This window comes from Oncorhynchus kisutch, linkage group LG8 (assembly GCF_002021735.2).
Source record: "Oncorhynchus kisutch isolate 150728-3 linkage group LG8, Okis_V2, whole genome shotgun sequence".
NCBI lineage: Eukaryota > Metazoa > Chordata > Actinopteri > Salmoniformes > Salmonidae > Oncorhynchus > Oncorhynchus kisutch.
The window spans coordinates 60,998,289-61,012,623 of NC_034181.2; the positions used below are offsets into that span (position 1 = coordinate 60,998,289).

Here is a 14,335-nt window from a genome sequence, read left to right on the forward strand (position 1 = left end):
ATCTTAGCATATCAATTAAAACAATACTTTCTATGAACCGTATTCTGTCATGTGTACTTCTGGTTAGCATTACATTTGCCATGGAAACAGGACGACTCCAGGTAAAAGAGTGCTGACGGTATGGAGAGCAGCTAGCCCCCCAGGAGAGGCAACACCCACGGCAGACAGACACAATGCATTATGGGATTATGTGTTAGATCAAGGGCATGTCTGGTCTGACCCATGAGGAGTCAAAGGTCATCATGGCCTCTAAAGAATATCCACATCCCCTCCTCGCCTCAACATAGCACTCACTAACCTCGGATAAGTTGCTAACCAATGGAGGCTGCGGAGGGGAGGAAGGCTCATAATAATGGCTGAAACGGAGTAAATGGAATGGCATCAAACACATGGAAACCATGTATTTGATACCGTTCCACCGATTAGAGTGAAAAGTATAGCTGCAATGTGTCCAAAAAGAGTCTAATAAGAAATGTGAAATGTGTTTTTGCATTGACAGCCGTACTACACACTAATACGCTACCAATCTACGACAGGCTTATTTAGTCTGTATGAGAGAGCGGTCTCACCCACAGTGTACACTGTTGTTTCTTCTTTACCCGGGTGCTGTGACAGTAATCCCTGGTGGGTCCGTGAGAAGGTTGTGTTTAGTTTCCGTCTTAATTGTGCTGTGATAATAGGGTGAGCTGCCCAGGACGATGCCTCAGACTGCTGATCCCAGCATCCACTCCCTCTCACAAGGGAGTCGATGTTCCCTAGAGGGGGGTGCCATGGAGGAGCGGAGTCAGGACAACTGATCATGCCAGCGGTATTAACTGGTCCTTGTGTAGCCCAGGGAGTGGAGTGTTGAAGGAACAGACAACCAGGGCTCTAACATGGCCTGAGGACACACACACACTCCATGTCCGGGTCAACACACACACAGGCTAACAACCTCCAGGGTCCCATCTTGAACTTGACTCCAGCCAACAGAATGTTCTGTTCTTGTTCTCTCTCCCAGTCTTTCGCTCCAGAAACAATTTCGCAACATCCTTCTCTGTCTTGATCTGAGCCAGCAACAGCAGCAGACAAAATGCCTTCTCCCTTCAAAATCAAATGACACAGACCCAGTCTGTGCCTTTTGTAATCATCCCTTTCTTTGCAAATGAATGTGTTCATTTTCACGTCAGTCTAAGTGCATTCCAGTCACCAAGCCGCTATTGAAAAATAGAATGGTGCCTAGCTACACTGGGTATCAGCTTTGGGCATTGAAATGTTAAGGGGGTAGAGATGTCTAACTGCTAAAGCAGTCAAAAACGCACGAGCTGAGTGACTGTCCAATGTCACCCTGTATTTAGCGTCGAAGACAATAAAAACAAATACAAATCTTTAGAGGTCACACACACCGTTTTGCTCCTCATTCCCTCCATTAGGCTCCACGCTACCATTTGCTGAGCTGGCAGCCATGTATTTTGCCCCCTAGCGTATGAATCAGATTTATGATGTTCATTATAGGCCTTCCTATTCAACTCATGCAAGCAGGCCGTAAAACACCCAGATGAAGTCGTGTACGAGCTCATCTTGCACAGAGCACATCTGAGTGGACTCTTTATGACCAGGCTACTTTGTGGGTAGGGAGGCTTTTGGGATAGCCCCAGGTTTTAATGCTTCTACTGTGGGGGCCAAGAATGGAGAGAGAAAGAGAGAGAGAGACCAGAATATGAGCCAAAAAAGCTTTTGTCATTTGTATTCTCTGAAATGAATTAGCTTTTTATCCGACAGAAAAAGGCTATCAGCTTCGAAAAGGGCCCTACACACTGCTTCCAATGTCAGTGGTGGCCATCGATAATTCAGCCATTCAGTGGTCATGTCTCACCCTGGTACTTATTATAGCTCTCAATAAGTATCATTCCACGAGACGGTTTGGCAAATGATATTTGTTTTGGAAAAGAAAGAGACTGTCCAGTCAAAATAATTGGTAACCCCTGTGTGTGAGAGAAAGAGAACAGAACAGTGAATGAGTAAGGGGAAAGCAGCTGGGTGGAGGAAGATGAGTAGTAAAAGGCTGCTCAATGAGAGGCAGAGGACAGGTTATTAGAGACAGGAAGCATGCGCCCCCCCTACCCCAAACCACCAACCCCGGACCACAGCAGCCCCCCACCAGCAAGATGAAAGCCTGGTTTGTGTTTGTTTGTTTGCTTGTCTGACAACCAACCCCCCCCTCCCCCCCAATGTTTTGCTCTGGGGAAAGTGTGAGGTAGTGAGGGCAGAGGGGCACATCTGAAAAACACAATCTCCTCTCCGCAACTTTGCCCCTTGTCAGGGAGTTGACACACTTTTTCCTTCACTCATAGTTCTCTCTCTCGCCTCATATCGCCGCTCTCTACTCTCAACATGCAGACATGCACCCATATCTTCCATATCTCCCTCCCTCTAGGTCCTGTCTGCGGTCCAGTCTAGCCTGTTTGATCCTGCAGTCTGTTAGTTGACAGTCAGTCTCCTCAGAGAAGAAGCCTACATAGGGCCTGTTAGCCCCTGCTCGCTCCAGCACCAATTGGAGCGAGCAGGGGCAAACACAACTCTACAGAACACCTGTATGCATTCCAGCTGGATCTGAGCAGTTCCGCCCACACACACACAGGATTCTACAGAACATCTGGATGTGTTACAGCTGGACCTGTGGGGATCGAAATCAGGTTTAGCAAAGCATCTGCCTCTACGCCACCAGTTTGGCTATGGAGCAGGGAACTGGCCTCAGCAGCCCCACATGGACCCCAGGCTTGTTCTTTGCTTTGTTCTAGAACCTAAAACCGCAGAACATCACCACTCCTTCAGAGAAGAGGCTGGTGTTCTGGCGCTCGGACCTCAAATCAACTATTTCTATGTTCTGTATGTCTGAGGACAGAGCACGGGAGGGAGGGAGAGAGGGAGAGAGAGAGAGGGAGAGAGAAAGAGAGCGTCTTCACCCTGTGGGGCTGAGACAGACAGACAGAGCCTGTTACTGTAATGGCTCTCTCTCACACACACACACACACACACACACACACACACACACACACACACACACACACACACACAGTCACATTCTAAATGGCCAGAAGAGACAATTACTTAAGAGAGACACCATTGAACTGGTTTCATTCGTGGGGAAGGCCTATCAGAACACACGAGGCAGTCAGAGGGATAATTGCGCGTTCGTATAGAGTCACTGCATTGAGAACGGTTACACTACTGTATGTTGTGGTTACCACACACCTCCTCCATCACCAGGAGAACTGCAGCGTGTTGGACCACGTGGCAGATAAACATACTGTACAGATGTGCCTGTCTGCTGTGTGTGTGTGTGTGTGTGGGGGGGGGGGGACCAACATCCGATGGGGCAGCGGTGCCCCCACCACAAGTCTCCAATAATCACAGCTAGCATCTGCCACAGTCACGGCCACAACTGAGCAGCCATGCAGACACAGACACGCCCACAAAGGAATAACAGACACACACGCACGCGCACTGGAGAGTTCTCAACTCTATACATTACTGCTGAATCCTCACACTCTTCTACTACAACCTAAAGAGAAGACACAAAAAGGACATTATCGTCCATCTCCTTCCTCTCCCGTCTCTGACATCATACCTTGTTCCATCTTGTTGTGTCCTTGAAGAACCTCCCATCTCTCTCGCTCTCCTTTCCTACAGCTCCTCTCCTACAGTATCGTGTACTTCCTCCCTCTGTCCCCGGCGGTGTGTGTCTGTGTGCATGTCCTGCCCTAGGTGGGCCCCTGTGGTCTCTGGAGGATGTAGGATCATTAGGATGTGCCCCTCACTGCTTTTACAGGCCAGACAGGAAGCACCCAACCCTGTCAGCTCAGTAAAAATGCCAAAGCCTGGTGTGGTCTCACACACACACACACGAAGGGGGGCAAACACACATGCACACACAAACACACACACCGTACACACATACAGTACAACAGCCACACCCAATAAGGCCCAGCATTCCATATCCCTAGAAAATGTAGCTTCATTATTAGACCTACAGTCTGTATTGTCCATCTGCTCATGCCGTAAAACAAGGTGTTCCCCCTAGTAAGTCTTCTGAAAGGAGCTCAGCACAGTCTCCTAACACTGCCCGAGCCCCCAGCCAAAAAGAACCCTGCTGCCAGGAGCTCAGCACAGTCTCCTAACACTGCCCGAGCCCCCAGCCAAAAAGAACCCTGCTGCCCAGACTCTTGCCACATCTTCTCTCTCTTGTACCATAAACCAAGCCTTTGTTCTCCACTCCTCACATTATCCGGCGGGATGATGCTCTATTCATCTCCATCTCTGCTCCCTAAACACAGCTAATTCAGGGATGAAGCCTCTTCAAAGTTCATAGAGAATGTAACTTTAGGCACAGTATCAAACGCAACTCTTTTTTTTAGGCACAGTATCAAACGCAACTCTTTTTTTTTAATCAGTAAACAAATGTATTAAAGCATGTCCAAGTAGAACTGATGTGGATACTTTAACTGGATGCACAACAATCTGTTCACAACAACAGGAGGAGTGATCCCCTAATCACAAGTCTATCCTCCTCTGGAAAGGCTGCCGTCCAAAAGATTATCCCAAATCATCTGGGATACCCTCATCCCAACACTCATGCAAAACGTACATTACTCTACACACACACACACACATATCAACTCCCGTATCCTCAGAGCGAGCTCGCTCACACACGCACACACACACATCTGGAAGCTCACGTACCTCTGGTGTTGGTGGCCATGTCCGCCACCTTCTGAAAGGCATCCAGGAAGGCCACTGCCGCCAGCACTGTGGTCCTGAGAGCAGAGCAGAGCGGGACAGAACAGACACAAGATTGGCACCAGTTCACAAACCACAGCCATTTCAAAATAAACAAACATAGTCAGCAGATCTGGCGCCTCTGAACAGACAGTGGGGGATTACATTGTTATCAATGGCACTGGCTGGGATACTCATTGATGGGTACCGCTCTAGTACACACAGAACAGTGGCTGGGGCTTACCGGAGCTGGGAGTGCAGTTTGGTGGCCTTGGCACTGAAGTCCTCCCACACGGGGTATGAACACTGGGAATAAAAGGGACACATTAGAATCTATATTTTAGGACATTATGCAATACAACTAGTGCATTGTCTGTACAAATATCTGACAGGTCTGACCTTTGTGTTTTCACTCACAACACCAGTCAACATTACATGCTCTAGACTTGTGTTTGAGCACAACACTAAAAAGGTGCTATCTACAATAAGGTGCTGTCTAGAACCTAAAAGGGTTCTTCAGCTGTCCCCATAGGAGAACCCATTGAAGAACCCTTTTTGATTAAAAAGGTCTACCTCAAACCAAAATGGGTTCTAGCTGGAACCAAAAATGGTTCTCCTTATGAGGACAGCCGAAGAACCCCTTTGGTACCCTTTTCTCAAAGAGCGTAATATAAAATGAGCACTTCACGTGTAGCATTGCACCTCCCATGAGGAGCAGAATATTCCGGGTAAAATAATGTTACGGTGAACAGGAAGGAAGACAAAAATGTCTGCTATGTTCCCTGGTCTGAGTCATCACTGTCTGTGATTGGGCGACACATCCTCTGTTTCCACCAGCCCCTGGCACCGGCAGATATCAATGGAAGCAATGAATGGCAACGCAAATCAAACACTAGATTTGTACCCCAAAATGACTGTGTCAAGTTCTCTTCTTCTCTTCCCCCCTATATAGGTGTCCTTTCTCTTTGTTCACACCCATTATCACAAGCAAATGATCCACAAGGTAAATAGTAGTAAATGCAGTGGAGGCTGCTGAAGGATGGCTCATAATAACACCTGGAACATGGAAACCATGTGTTCGATGTATTTGATACCATTCCACCCATTACCACGAACCCGTCCTCCACAACGGTGCCACCAACCTACTGTGGGTACATGGTGTTACAAGTGGACTATAACATCTCTTCTACCTGCAGGGCAGAGTGTGTGTCCAGCCCTCCGTGCCTCTCTCTGCCTTTGTTATCAGACGCTACGGCCTTGAGAGCAGCAGATCATAGGGCTGAAATAAGCCTCACTCCACAGCACAGCTGGGGGTTAGAGATCTCCAGAAGCAAGTACCCCCCGCCGTCTCCAAACCCCCAGTATCCAGGGAGAGAGAGAGCGAGAGGGGATAAGAACCAAGGAGATCGTGGGAGGAAAAGACAAAAAAAGAGACCGGAGAAAAAGGGGGATAAGGTGGAAAGGGAATGGGAGAGAGGGGGACGGGAAAGACAGAGGAGCAAGGATGCAAGGACCCAACCGGAGCGGAGGAGCAAGGATGCAAGGACCCAACCGGAGCGGAGGAGCAGGGATGCAAGGACCCAACCGGAGCGGAGGAGCAGGGATGCAAGGACCCAACCGGAGCGTAGGAGCAAGGATGCAAGGACCCAACCGGAGCGGAGGAGCAGGGATGTCACGGGGGCGTCTCGCCCTTTGATCTGACGTCTCATTCCTGGTGTTTGATGTCAGTTCATTTGGTCTGAAATCAGAGCAGCATTTCCCTGCGGTCCCCCAACTGTGTTTGAAGTGCTCTAATCTTGCAATGTTGCAAGCCTGACGTCTATCAGGAGAGGCCTTGGGAGATATATGGGAGATACGGAGCGGGCGACGCCTCCTCTACATTGCAACCACACCAGCCCATCCCTCATTAACATATTGGGGAATTCTAATCAAATAGAGGGGATCCTGGCGGTGCACGGTTGTGTAACGATTGTTTATTAGGTTCATTGTAGGCCTGGGGATATTTTATTTCCCATCCTCCTCACTCACTCCTACTCGACTTGCAACATGACCCACAAACAATGGGATAAGTACCGCTCTCAATCCATCCATCCGCCTGGGTGGTTCCCAGGTAAATGGAGCAGGCTATTTTCCCTTTAGCTTAACCAAGGGGAACAACAGAGCCATTAAAGGTGCATTATCAGAAAAAATAAAACAACCCAGAGGCAGACTGATAATGCAGAGTAAGGACATAAAAAAGTAAGGCCTAGAATAAAAATGATATTCAAGTCAGTTAAGAACAAATTCTTATTTACAATGACGGCCTACCCCTGCCAAACCCTCACCTAACCCGGATGACGCTGGGCCAATTGTGCGCCGCCCTATGGGACTCATGGCTGGTTGTGATACAGCCTGGGATTGAACCTGGGTCTGTAGTGACGCCTCTAGCACTGCAGTGCTTTAGACCGCTGTGCCACTCAGGATCCACATTGCATGACATTACAGCATTGACCGGAGCTCCCCTGATGACAATGGCTTTCGACCTTCGTCTCTCTCTCGAGCCCGTACGGGAGTTGTAGCGATGAGACAAGATAGTAACTACTAACAATTGGATACCACGAAATTGGGGAGAAAAGGAGAGAAAAAAAAATACAAAATAAATAATAATAATCTGGAGTTGGAGGTCTGGAGCGGTGTTCTCCTCAAAGGCCACTCAGCTACTGATAACATGCTATTGCATCACCGCTTCCTCTTCTGCACGTAAAGACATCCTCACAGTTGTGACAGCACACAGAAAACTCCAAAGTAACACATCTCATGCCTGACTACCCCTAGACATGCAGCGCATCATCTTTCCCTTCCACCAGCTCTCGCTAACCCCTCAAAAGGTTAAAGGTTATCGGTTACATGATGGGCTAGCTAGACTCTGAGTTGACAGTCCATTGGCCAATATCTGTGCTCAGTGGACTAGAATTCTGTTCTGGTGTTTAGCGAACCAAACATGTTTACTTGATTGAATGAAAAGCTCACAGCTTCATCACTTTGTTCCTTCATTCTCTGGAGGATGACATGAACCACAGATTCAAGAGTGGATTAGCCCAATTTCAGCTCTTTAAAATCGGGCCAATTCAGACTTTTAAAGAGAAATAAAACATCCACGCAATAGAGGCTAATTTCACAGTTCTTTACGCTAAAATTACAGCTCCCATTTTGGATGTGCTGCAACGAATACTGTATACATTCCCTCTATAGCAACTGTATGAGACAAGGAACCAATGGTGGGCCCCTAGCTTATTAAGAAGCCCCTTCACAGGCTGTCGGAAACTAGGACAGGGCACAGACAGGCAAGGGCAAAGGGTTAATAGATGCATACGCCTAAGCTTAATTAAGTAAATCGGAAGCAGAGCTACACGTACAAAAGTGAGTACCCACAAAGTCTACTACATCGTGTTGCATAATCTCCAGATCAGGGGAGCTCCTGCTACTTTAGATCCAGGAAAGTAGACTCCAAGGGCTTTAGTGTATCAGTAGACCAAATGTGTTCAGCTAGAGTGCTGCTACGCAGGCAATGTGCATGACACGTTTGATTGAACAGAAATGTTCAGTCAAACTTGGTGGCACCTTAACTGGGGAGGGACGGGCTCGTGGTACCGGCTGGAGCAGAATCAGTGGAACGGTATCAAACACTTGGGTTCCATGTGTTTGATTCCATTCCATTAGCTCCTTTCCAGACATTATTATGAGTCATCCTCCCCTCAGTAGCCTGAGTGTTATGTCTAGTTTCAGGACTAAATATAACGTCTCCACTACTGATATGAACAGCAAACACTGGATTGGAGCAAGTTCTCAGTAACTTTAACATTACCGGAGGATAGATACTGTACAGAATCTCATAGTGCCTGTGAGCTGTTCTGTGGGGAAGGCAAAACTGAAAACTAGCTGTTATTTCAATAGAATGTTTATGATGTCACTGCAACATCTCTTGATAGACGTAGCTGGTAAATTCGCTCTGGCTATCTACTCCGATTTCAGAGCACTCGTCTGAATGTGCCAGAGCGCAGAATAACTGACGAATTTACAAACGCTCAACACCCGTTGAATATGGCCGATGTCAGTAAATGTTGGCAAAAAAGCGTAATTAAATTGTTGCTAGCAGCACAGTTGCAGTCACCAACGCTCTGGATAACCAGCTCTGCTAGGGAGAGTAATAATGGTTAGTGAGCGGTTCTCTCATTTGTGTCTGGAAGTAGCTAGCAAGCTAGCAAACGTTAGCCAGTTAGCTTGGGTGCTTGACTGCTGTTGTTAGGACAGAACGCTCAGATCAACACTACTCCTCGGCCAGAGCGTCCAGTGTGCGCTCTGAAAGCTCCGAGAGCAAAACGCTCTGAATTTACAAAACAGACAATCTGACAAAACTCTTGAGTTTAAGGGCAGGGCTATAGCTTAGGAGGGTGTGAACGATGCTGAATGAGTGTAGACATAGAAGGGCTCTCCAGTAGGTGTACCAAAACATTCAAAGGCCATTTTCTCAAAAGTGAGGTTACAAGTTTATCAGCTTTCAAAGTAGAATTCCTTTCCCATTGTTCCTCAACTATAGTGTACGATATACCATTTTCTAGCTCGGAGTTTACTTTTATCCAATGTAAAAAACAACTTCAAATTTTGCTGCACAAGACCTAGCACGAGCCGGTCGGTCGGTCACAAATAACCTCTGGATGCAGCCTTCTCCATCCCCTGAACTGTACATGAATACTACCAACTCTGTTTCCACCGTTGCTGCTCCACACCAACTAAGCAGACTGCTGGGTTCTCTCCAGATTCACATTATCCGAGGATAGATACACAAATATACACCGTAGGTTACTTTTACATCATGTTGGCAAATCATTGCTCTCAAATGACATTAGGATACAGGCAGCAAGTTGAAAGACTGTGTTGCATAATTTATGAGGAAGAGGATCTTACTAATCTAAACATTGTAATAAAAACAAAACTGTCCTGCCCAGCCTTTCTGCCCAACCTTTCTGCCCAACCTTTCTGCCCAGCCTTTCTGCCCAGCCTTTCTGCCCAGCCTTTCTGCCCAACCTTTCTGCCCAACCTTTCTGCCCAACCTTTCTGCCCAGCCTTTCTGCCCAGCCTTTCTGCCCAACCTTTCTGCCATGGGACAAGGTTAATCATAGACTCTGTTGATGTCTTGAGCATTTTAAAATATGTGAAAACATTTGCAAAATTTTCCTGAACTTGACCTTATCTGTTTGTGATGTCTGGGGAAGTGTAAGACCCAATGATCCCACTCATTTCTAGTTCCTAGAGGGGGAGTTAAGGTACCCAGAGGGATGGAGGGATGACCGGTGGAGGTTGATGCCTATAGGGGTCTGACTGGCTGGGGCCTGGGCTGTTCAATGTGTCTAGGTCAAGTCAAGCCCCTTCCAAGCTCTTGATAAAAATAGCAGGTTTGGTTCAATCTCATATCCCCACCCACGCAGTACATCTCACTCACTGGTGTGAATGAATGAATGATGGAGGGGGGGGAATAATCTCCCTCTTCACCATTTTACCACAGCAGCCTGAAGCCTTGCAGAAATGAATCATGGAAATCACTTAATACGAGAGGCACAGCTTCTTCCTCCATGTCCGTCTCTCTCAATATATCAGCCGGTCTCTCTCACTTTGTGCCTTTTCATTCTCTCTCAATCTGTCTCATATGCTTTCTTACTATCATCTCCCTTATTTGTTCTAGTCATCCATCTCGCTCTCCATCCCCGGTCTAGTTGTCCCAGGTCTCCACAGTTGTATTTGTGTCGTGGCTGTGGTTGCACCACTCAGCCTAATTGAGATGGGACTCCTCACTGGAGGTTCTCTGTGTGACTGACTGCCACCACTCTGAGGTACTGTATATAGTGGCATTAAAATACATGGCAGGTCTGTGATTGAAAAGCAGGTAGCATTTTGTAGCACTCTCATTGGTGGGAATGCTCGCCGATGGCTGTCCATCATGCTGAGACAGTGAGGAATGCAGATGTGTCTTTGAGGTTGGGGTGTCCTTGAGGACATGGGTAAGCATCATCCTCCTTTTTGCCTGGACCCAAACCAAACATTGTCAGTAAGCCCCATAGTAAAATCTAGGTGTCTAGTGAATGGAAAACCATAGTAAATACTTCTGCATGAGAGGACAGTGGACAGTGGATTTTGTTCCTCCAGTAGCTTGATCTTTTTTTACGGTCAAAGAAATATTGATTTGACACTATTTCATTCCCCCGTTCATGATTATCAACGCGCTGAGTGGCTTTACAGTCAAGAAATTACTGTGATGAGATGAGTTTGACAGGCCCGACAAAGCCTGCACTGAGAACACCTGGCACTGTCCCAATATGATTTCTCAATCTGAAACCAGTCCATTCGTCTGTAACGAGCCTAACGAGAGACAAGAGAACAGGTACTCATTTAGAGAGCCAGGGCCCTGCACGTTGTCGTGGCATCAATGGCCCCTACAAAAGGGATGAATGTTTTGGGGGAGCACGGACACACAGTCACGAGGATGGATGTCCTCTCTGGTCCTCTGCCTCTCGGCCCAAAGGCAGTGTCCGGAAATGGATCACATGTGCAGCTGTTAACAAGCCCTCTGAGCAATGCTGTGGGATCTCCCCAGGTTAGCCAGACAACACACACACACACACACACACACACATATTGTGCCTGTAAGTCAAAGGAAGAAACTGTCAAGACTATGCATGTCTTTTGGAAAGCACAAGCTTTGTGGTTCATCCCACATTCATCTGTTTGTTTAAGGATCCAACCATTTTTTAACAATGTTTTGCCCAAAATGACATCCCGAAAGCATATTCTTGATACCATTTGAAAATAAACACTTTGAAGTTTGTAGAAATGTGAAATTAATCAATTAGATCTGGTAAAAGACAATACAAAAAAACATGCGTTTATTAATTTTTTTGTACCATCATCTTTGAAATGCAAGAGAAAGGCCATAATGCCTTATTCCAGCACATGTGCAATTATATTTTGGCCACTAGATGGCAGCAGTGTACCCGTATGTGCAAAGTTTTAGACTGATCCAATGAACCATTGCATATCTGTTCAAAATGTTGTATCAAGACTTTATTAATACATGTTCATAACTGTGCAATCTCCTCAAAACAATAGCATGGTATTATTTCACTGTAATAGCTACTGTAAATTGGACAGTGCAATTAGATTAACAAGAATGTAAGCTTTCTGCCCATAGACAGATATGTCTATGTCCTGAGATTTTTTTGTTTGTTACTTACAACCTCATGCTAATCACATTAGCCTACGTTAGCTCAACCGTCCCACAGGCATAATCTACGATGAGTCCAGCTGGCAAACAGGCCACGTTATGGACTTCTCCTGCCTCCTGTCTTCACTCTAGTCCCAGGTACCCCCTGACTCTGTCTGTCTCTACTGGCACTGCACTGAGCGTGTGGTCAGCATACACCGGGCCAGCCTATAGAGAGACAAGCTGACCAAGAATGTGACCTCCTGTGCTTTCAAATCAAATCACCTCACATAGCCCGGAGGGATGTCGCCTACACTGCCAGACAGCCCACCCCCCAGCTTGTGTATGTAAGTCACACACATATATACCCGTCTGTGTCTCCTTAAAGGGGGATTACACCCCCCCCCTATACATTCTCTCTTACACATTATACCATACGGTGGGGGGGGGGGGCTCTCTCTGGAGAACAGAGGGTGAGACGGGGGTCTCTTTCATGTCATTGTGGTTGTAATGTACATTCCTTTCAGTGAAACATCTGACTCTTGTACTGTATGCTCATCATGGCACTGTGCTGTATTGCACTGTACCATACAATTCAGAGGTGGGCTGACTACATATAGTCGACCGTCTCTTTAGTGCAGTTGTGTTGCCAGCTATTGTACTTACTGGGCATGTCTACTGCAGTGTGAACAAAGAGAAAGCCTGGTAGACAGCCAGTGATTCTAGGAGAGGAGACACATATGAGAAGTGACTGTGCGTGCCCTACGGGGGTGTCAATCCCCCTGCAACAAAGGGATGGTGAGGGAGAGAGGGAGGGGAAAACATCCTCCAGGTGAAACACTTTACTCGGACATGGATCAATCGCATGGGTACGTAAACATGACCCATCACACATGACAAGGAATTGCATTCCTCAATGAGTTAAGTCTATAGTGCATCATTCAACATATTTGCATTTCATTGCTCAGTGAAGAGATGTTTTGTCTTGAGCCGTCATGGGGGCACATATGGAGAGGATAATCATTGTTCAGAGATGGCATGACAGCACTGAGTTTACTGTTAACTACTGTGACAGCATCACTAAACACTGGTATGTCTAGTGCAAATAACATCTTAAGCATAGCCAGCCATAGAGACACAAATAGCGGAGGCCCTCCTTGCATGTCAATCTCTGTCCAACAACAGGGCATCCTAGGGTCTCCATTCGTGTGTGTGTTTTCCTCTCTTCTGCCACCAACAACAGCAGTCCTTTGAGAGGTGGGTCATTAGTGACAACATGAGGTTGTCATGAGGTTGTCTGGGGTTACATGAACACAGCAGTCAGCCAATGACTTAGATCTTACCATGTGGCATCTCACTCTGCTGTGGGGACACCCACTGAAGACTATTGGAGCGGCAGGTAGCCTAGTGGTTAGAGCATTGGGCCAGTAACCGAAAGGTTGCTGGATCGAATCCCCGAGCTGCCAAGGTAAAAATCTTTCATTCTGCCCCTGAACAAGGCAGTTAACACACTGTTAACCGGTAGGCTGTCATTGTAAATAAGAATTTGTTAACTGACCTGTCTGGTTAAATAAAAGGTCATTCATTTTTTTATTTAAGACTACTGCAATGGACAACCTGAGACTCCAAGTGACCAATGGAGGATGGATGCTGCTGAAGTTACTGTTTGACCCATATTTTATTATCCTCCATCATGGAGTAAGAGATCAGATGAAGACCATGGGAAATGTGTCTTAAATAATTCATGAGATGAGTGTGTCCAGGAGAGAGAGAGACAGAAAGAGAGAGAGAGACAGAAAGAGAGAGAGAGAGAGAGAGAGACAGAAAGAGAGAGAGAGAGAGAGAGAGGCAGAAAGAGAGAGAGACAGAAAGAGACAGAAAGAGAGAGACAGAAAGAGAGAGAGAGACAGAAAGAGAGACAGAAAGAGAGACAGAAAGAGAGAGAGAGAGAGAGAGAGAGAGACAGAAAGAGAGAGAGAGAGACAGAAAGAAAGAAAGAGAGAGAGACAGAAAGAAAGAGAGACAGAGACAGAAAGAGAGACAGAAAGAAAGAGAGACAGAAAGAGAGAGAGAGACAGAAAGAGAGAGAGACAGAAAGAGAGACAGAAAGAGAGAGAGACAGAAAGAGAGAGAAGACAGAAAGAGAGAGAGACAGAAAGAGAGAGAGAGACAGAAAGAGAGAGAGAGACAGAAAGAGAGAGAGACAGAAAGAGAGACAGAGACAGAAAGAGAGACAGAAAGAAAGAGAGACAGAAGAGAGAGAGACAGAAGAGAGAGAGAGACATAAAGAGAGAGAGACAGAAAGAGAGAGAGAGACAGAAAGAGAGAGAGAGACAGAAAGAG

At 46.7% G+C, this 14,335-nt stretch overlaps 1 protein-coding gene across 6 annotated transcripts in view; it reads right to left on the reverse strand.

Moving 5' to 3' along the window:
* LOC109895284 (protein MTSS 2-like) overlaps window positions 1-14,335 on the reverse strand; it is a 70,231-nt gene that overhangs the window by 52,115 nt on the left and 3,781 nt on the right. For all 6 annotated transcript variants that reach the window (XM_031830762.1, XM_031830760.1, XM_031830761.1 and 3 more), the window contains exons 2-3: window positions 5,003-5,064; window positions 4,723-4,796 (exon numbers count right to left, since the gene is read on the reverse strand). In XM_031830762.1, the coding sequence (XP_031686622.1) occupies window positions 4,723-4,796; window positions 5,003-5,064 (136 nt within the window). The remainder of the gene's footprint in view (window positions 1-4,722; window positions 4,797-5,002; window positions 5,065-14,335) is intronic.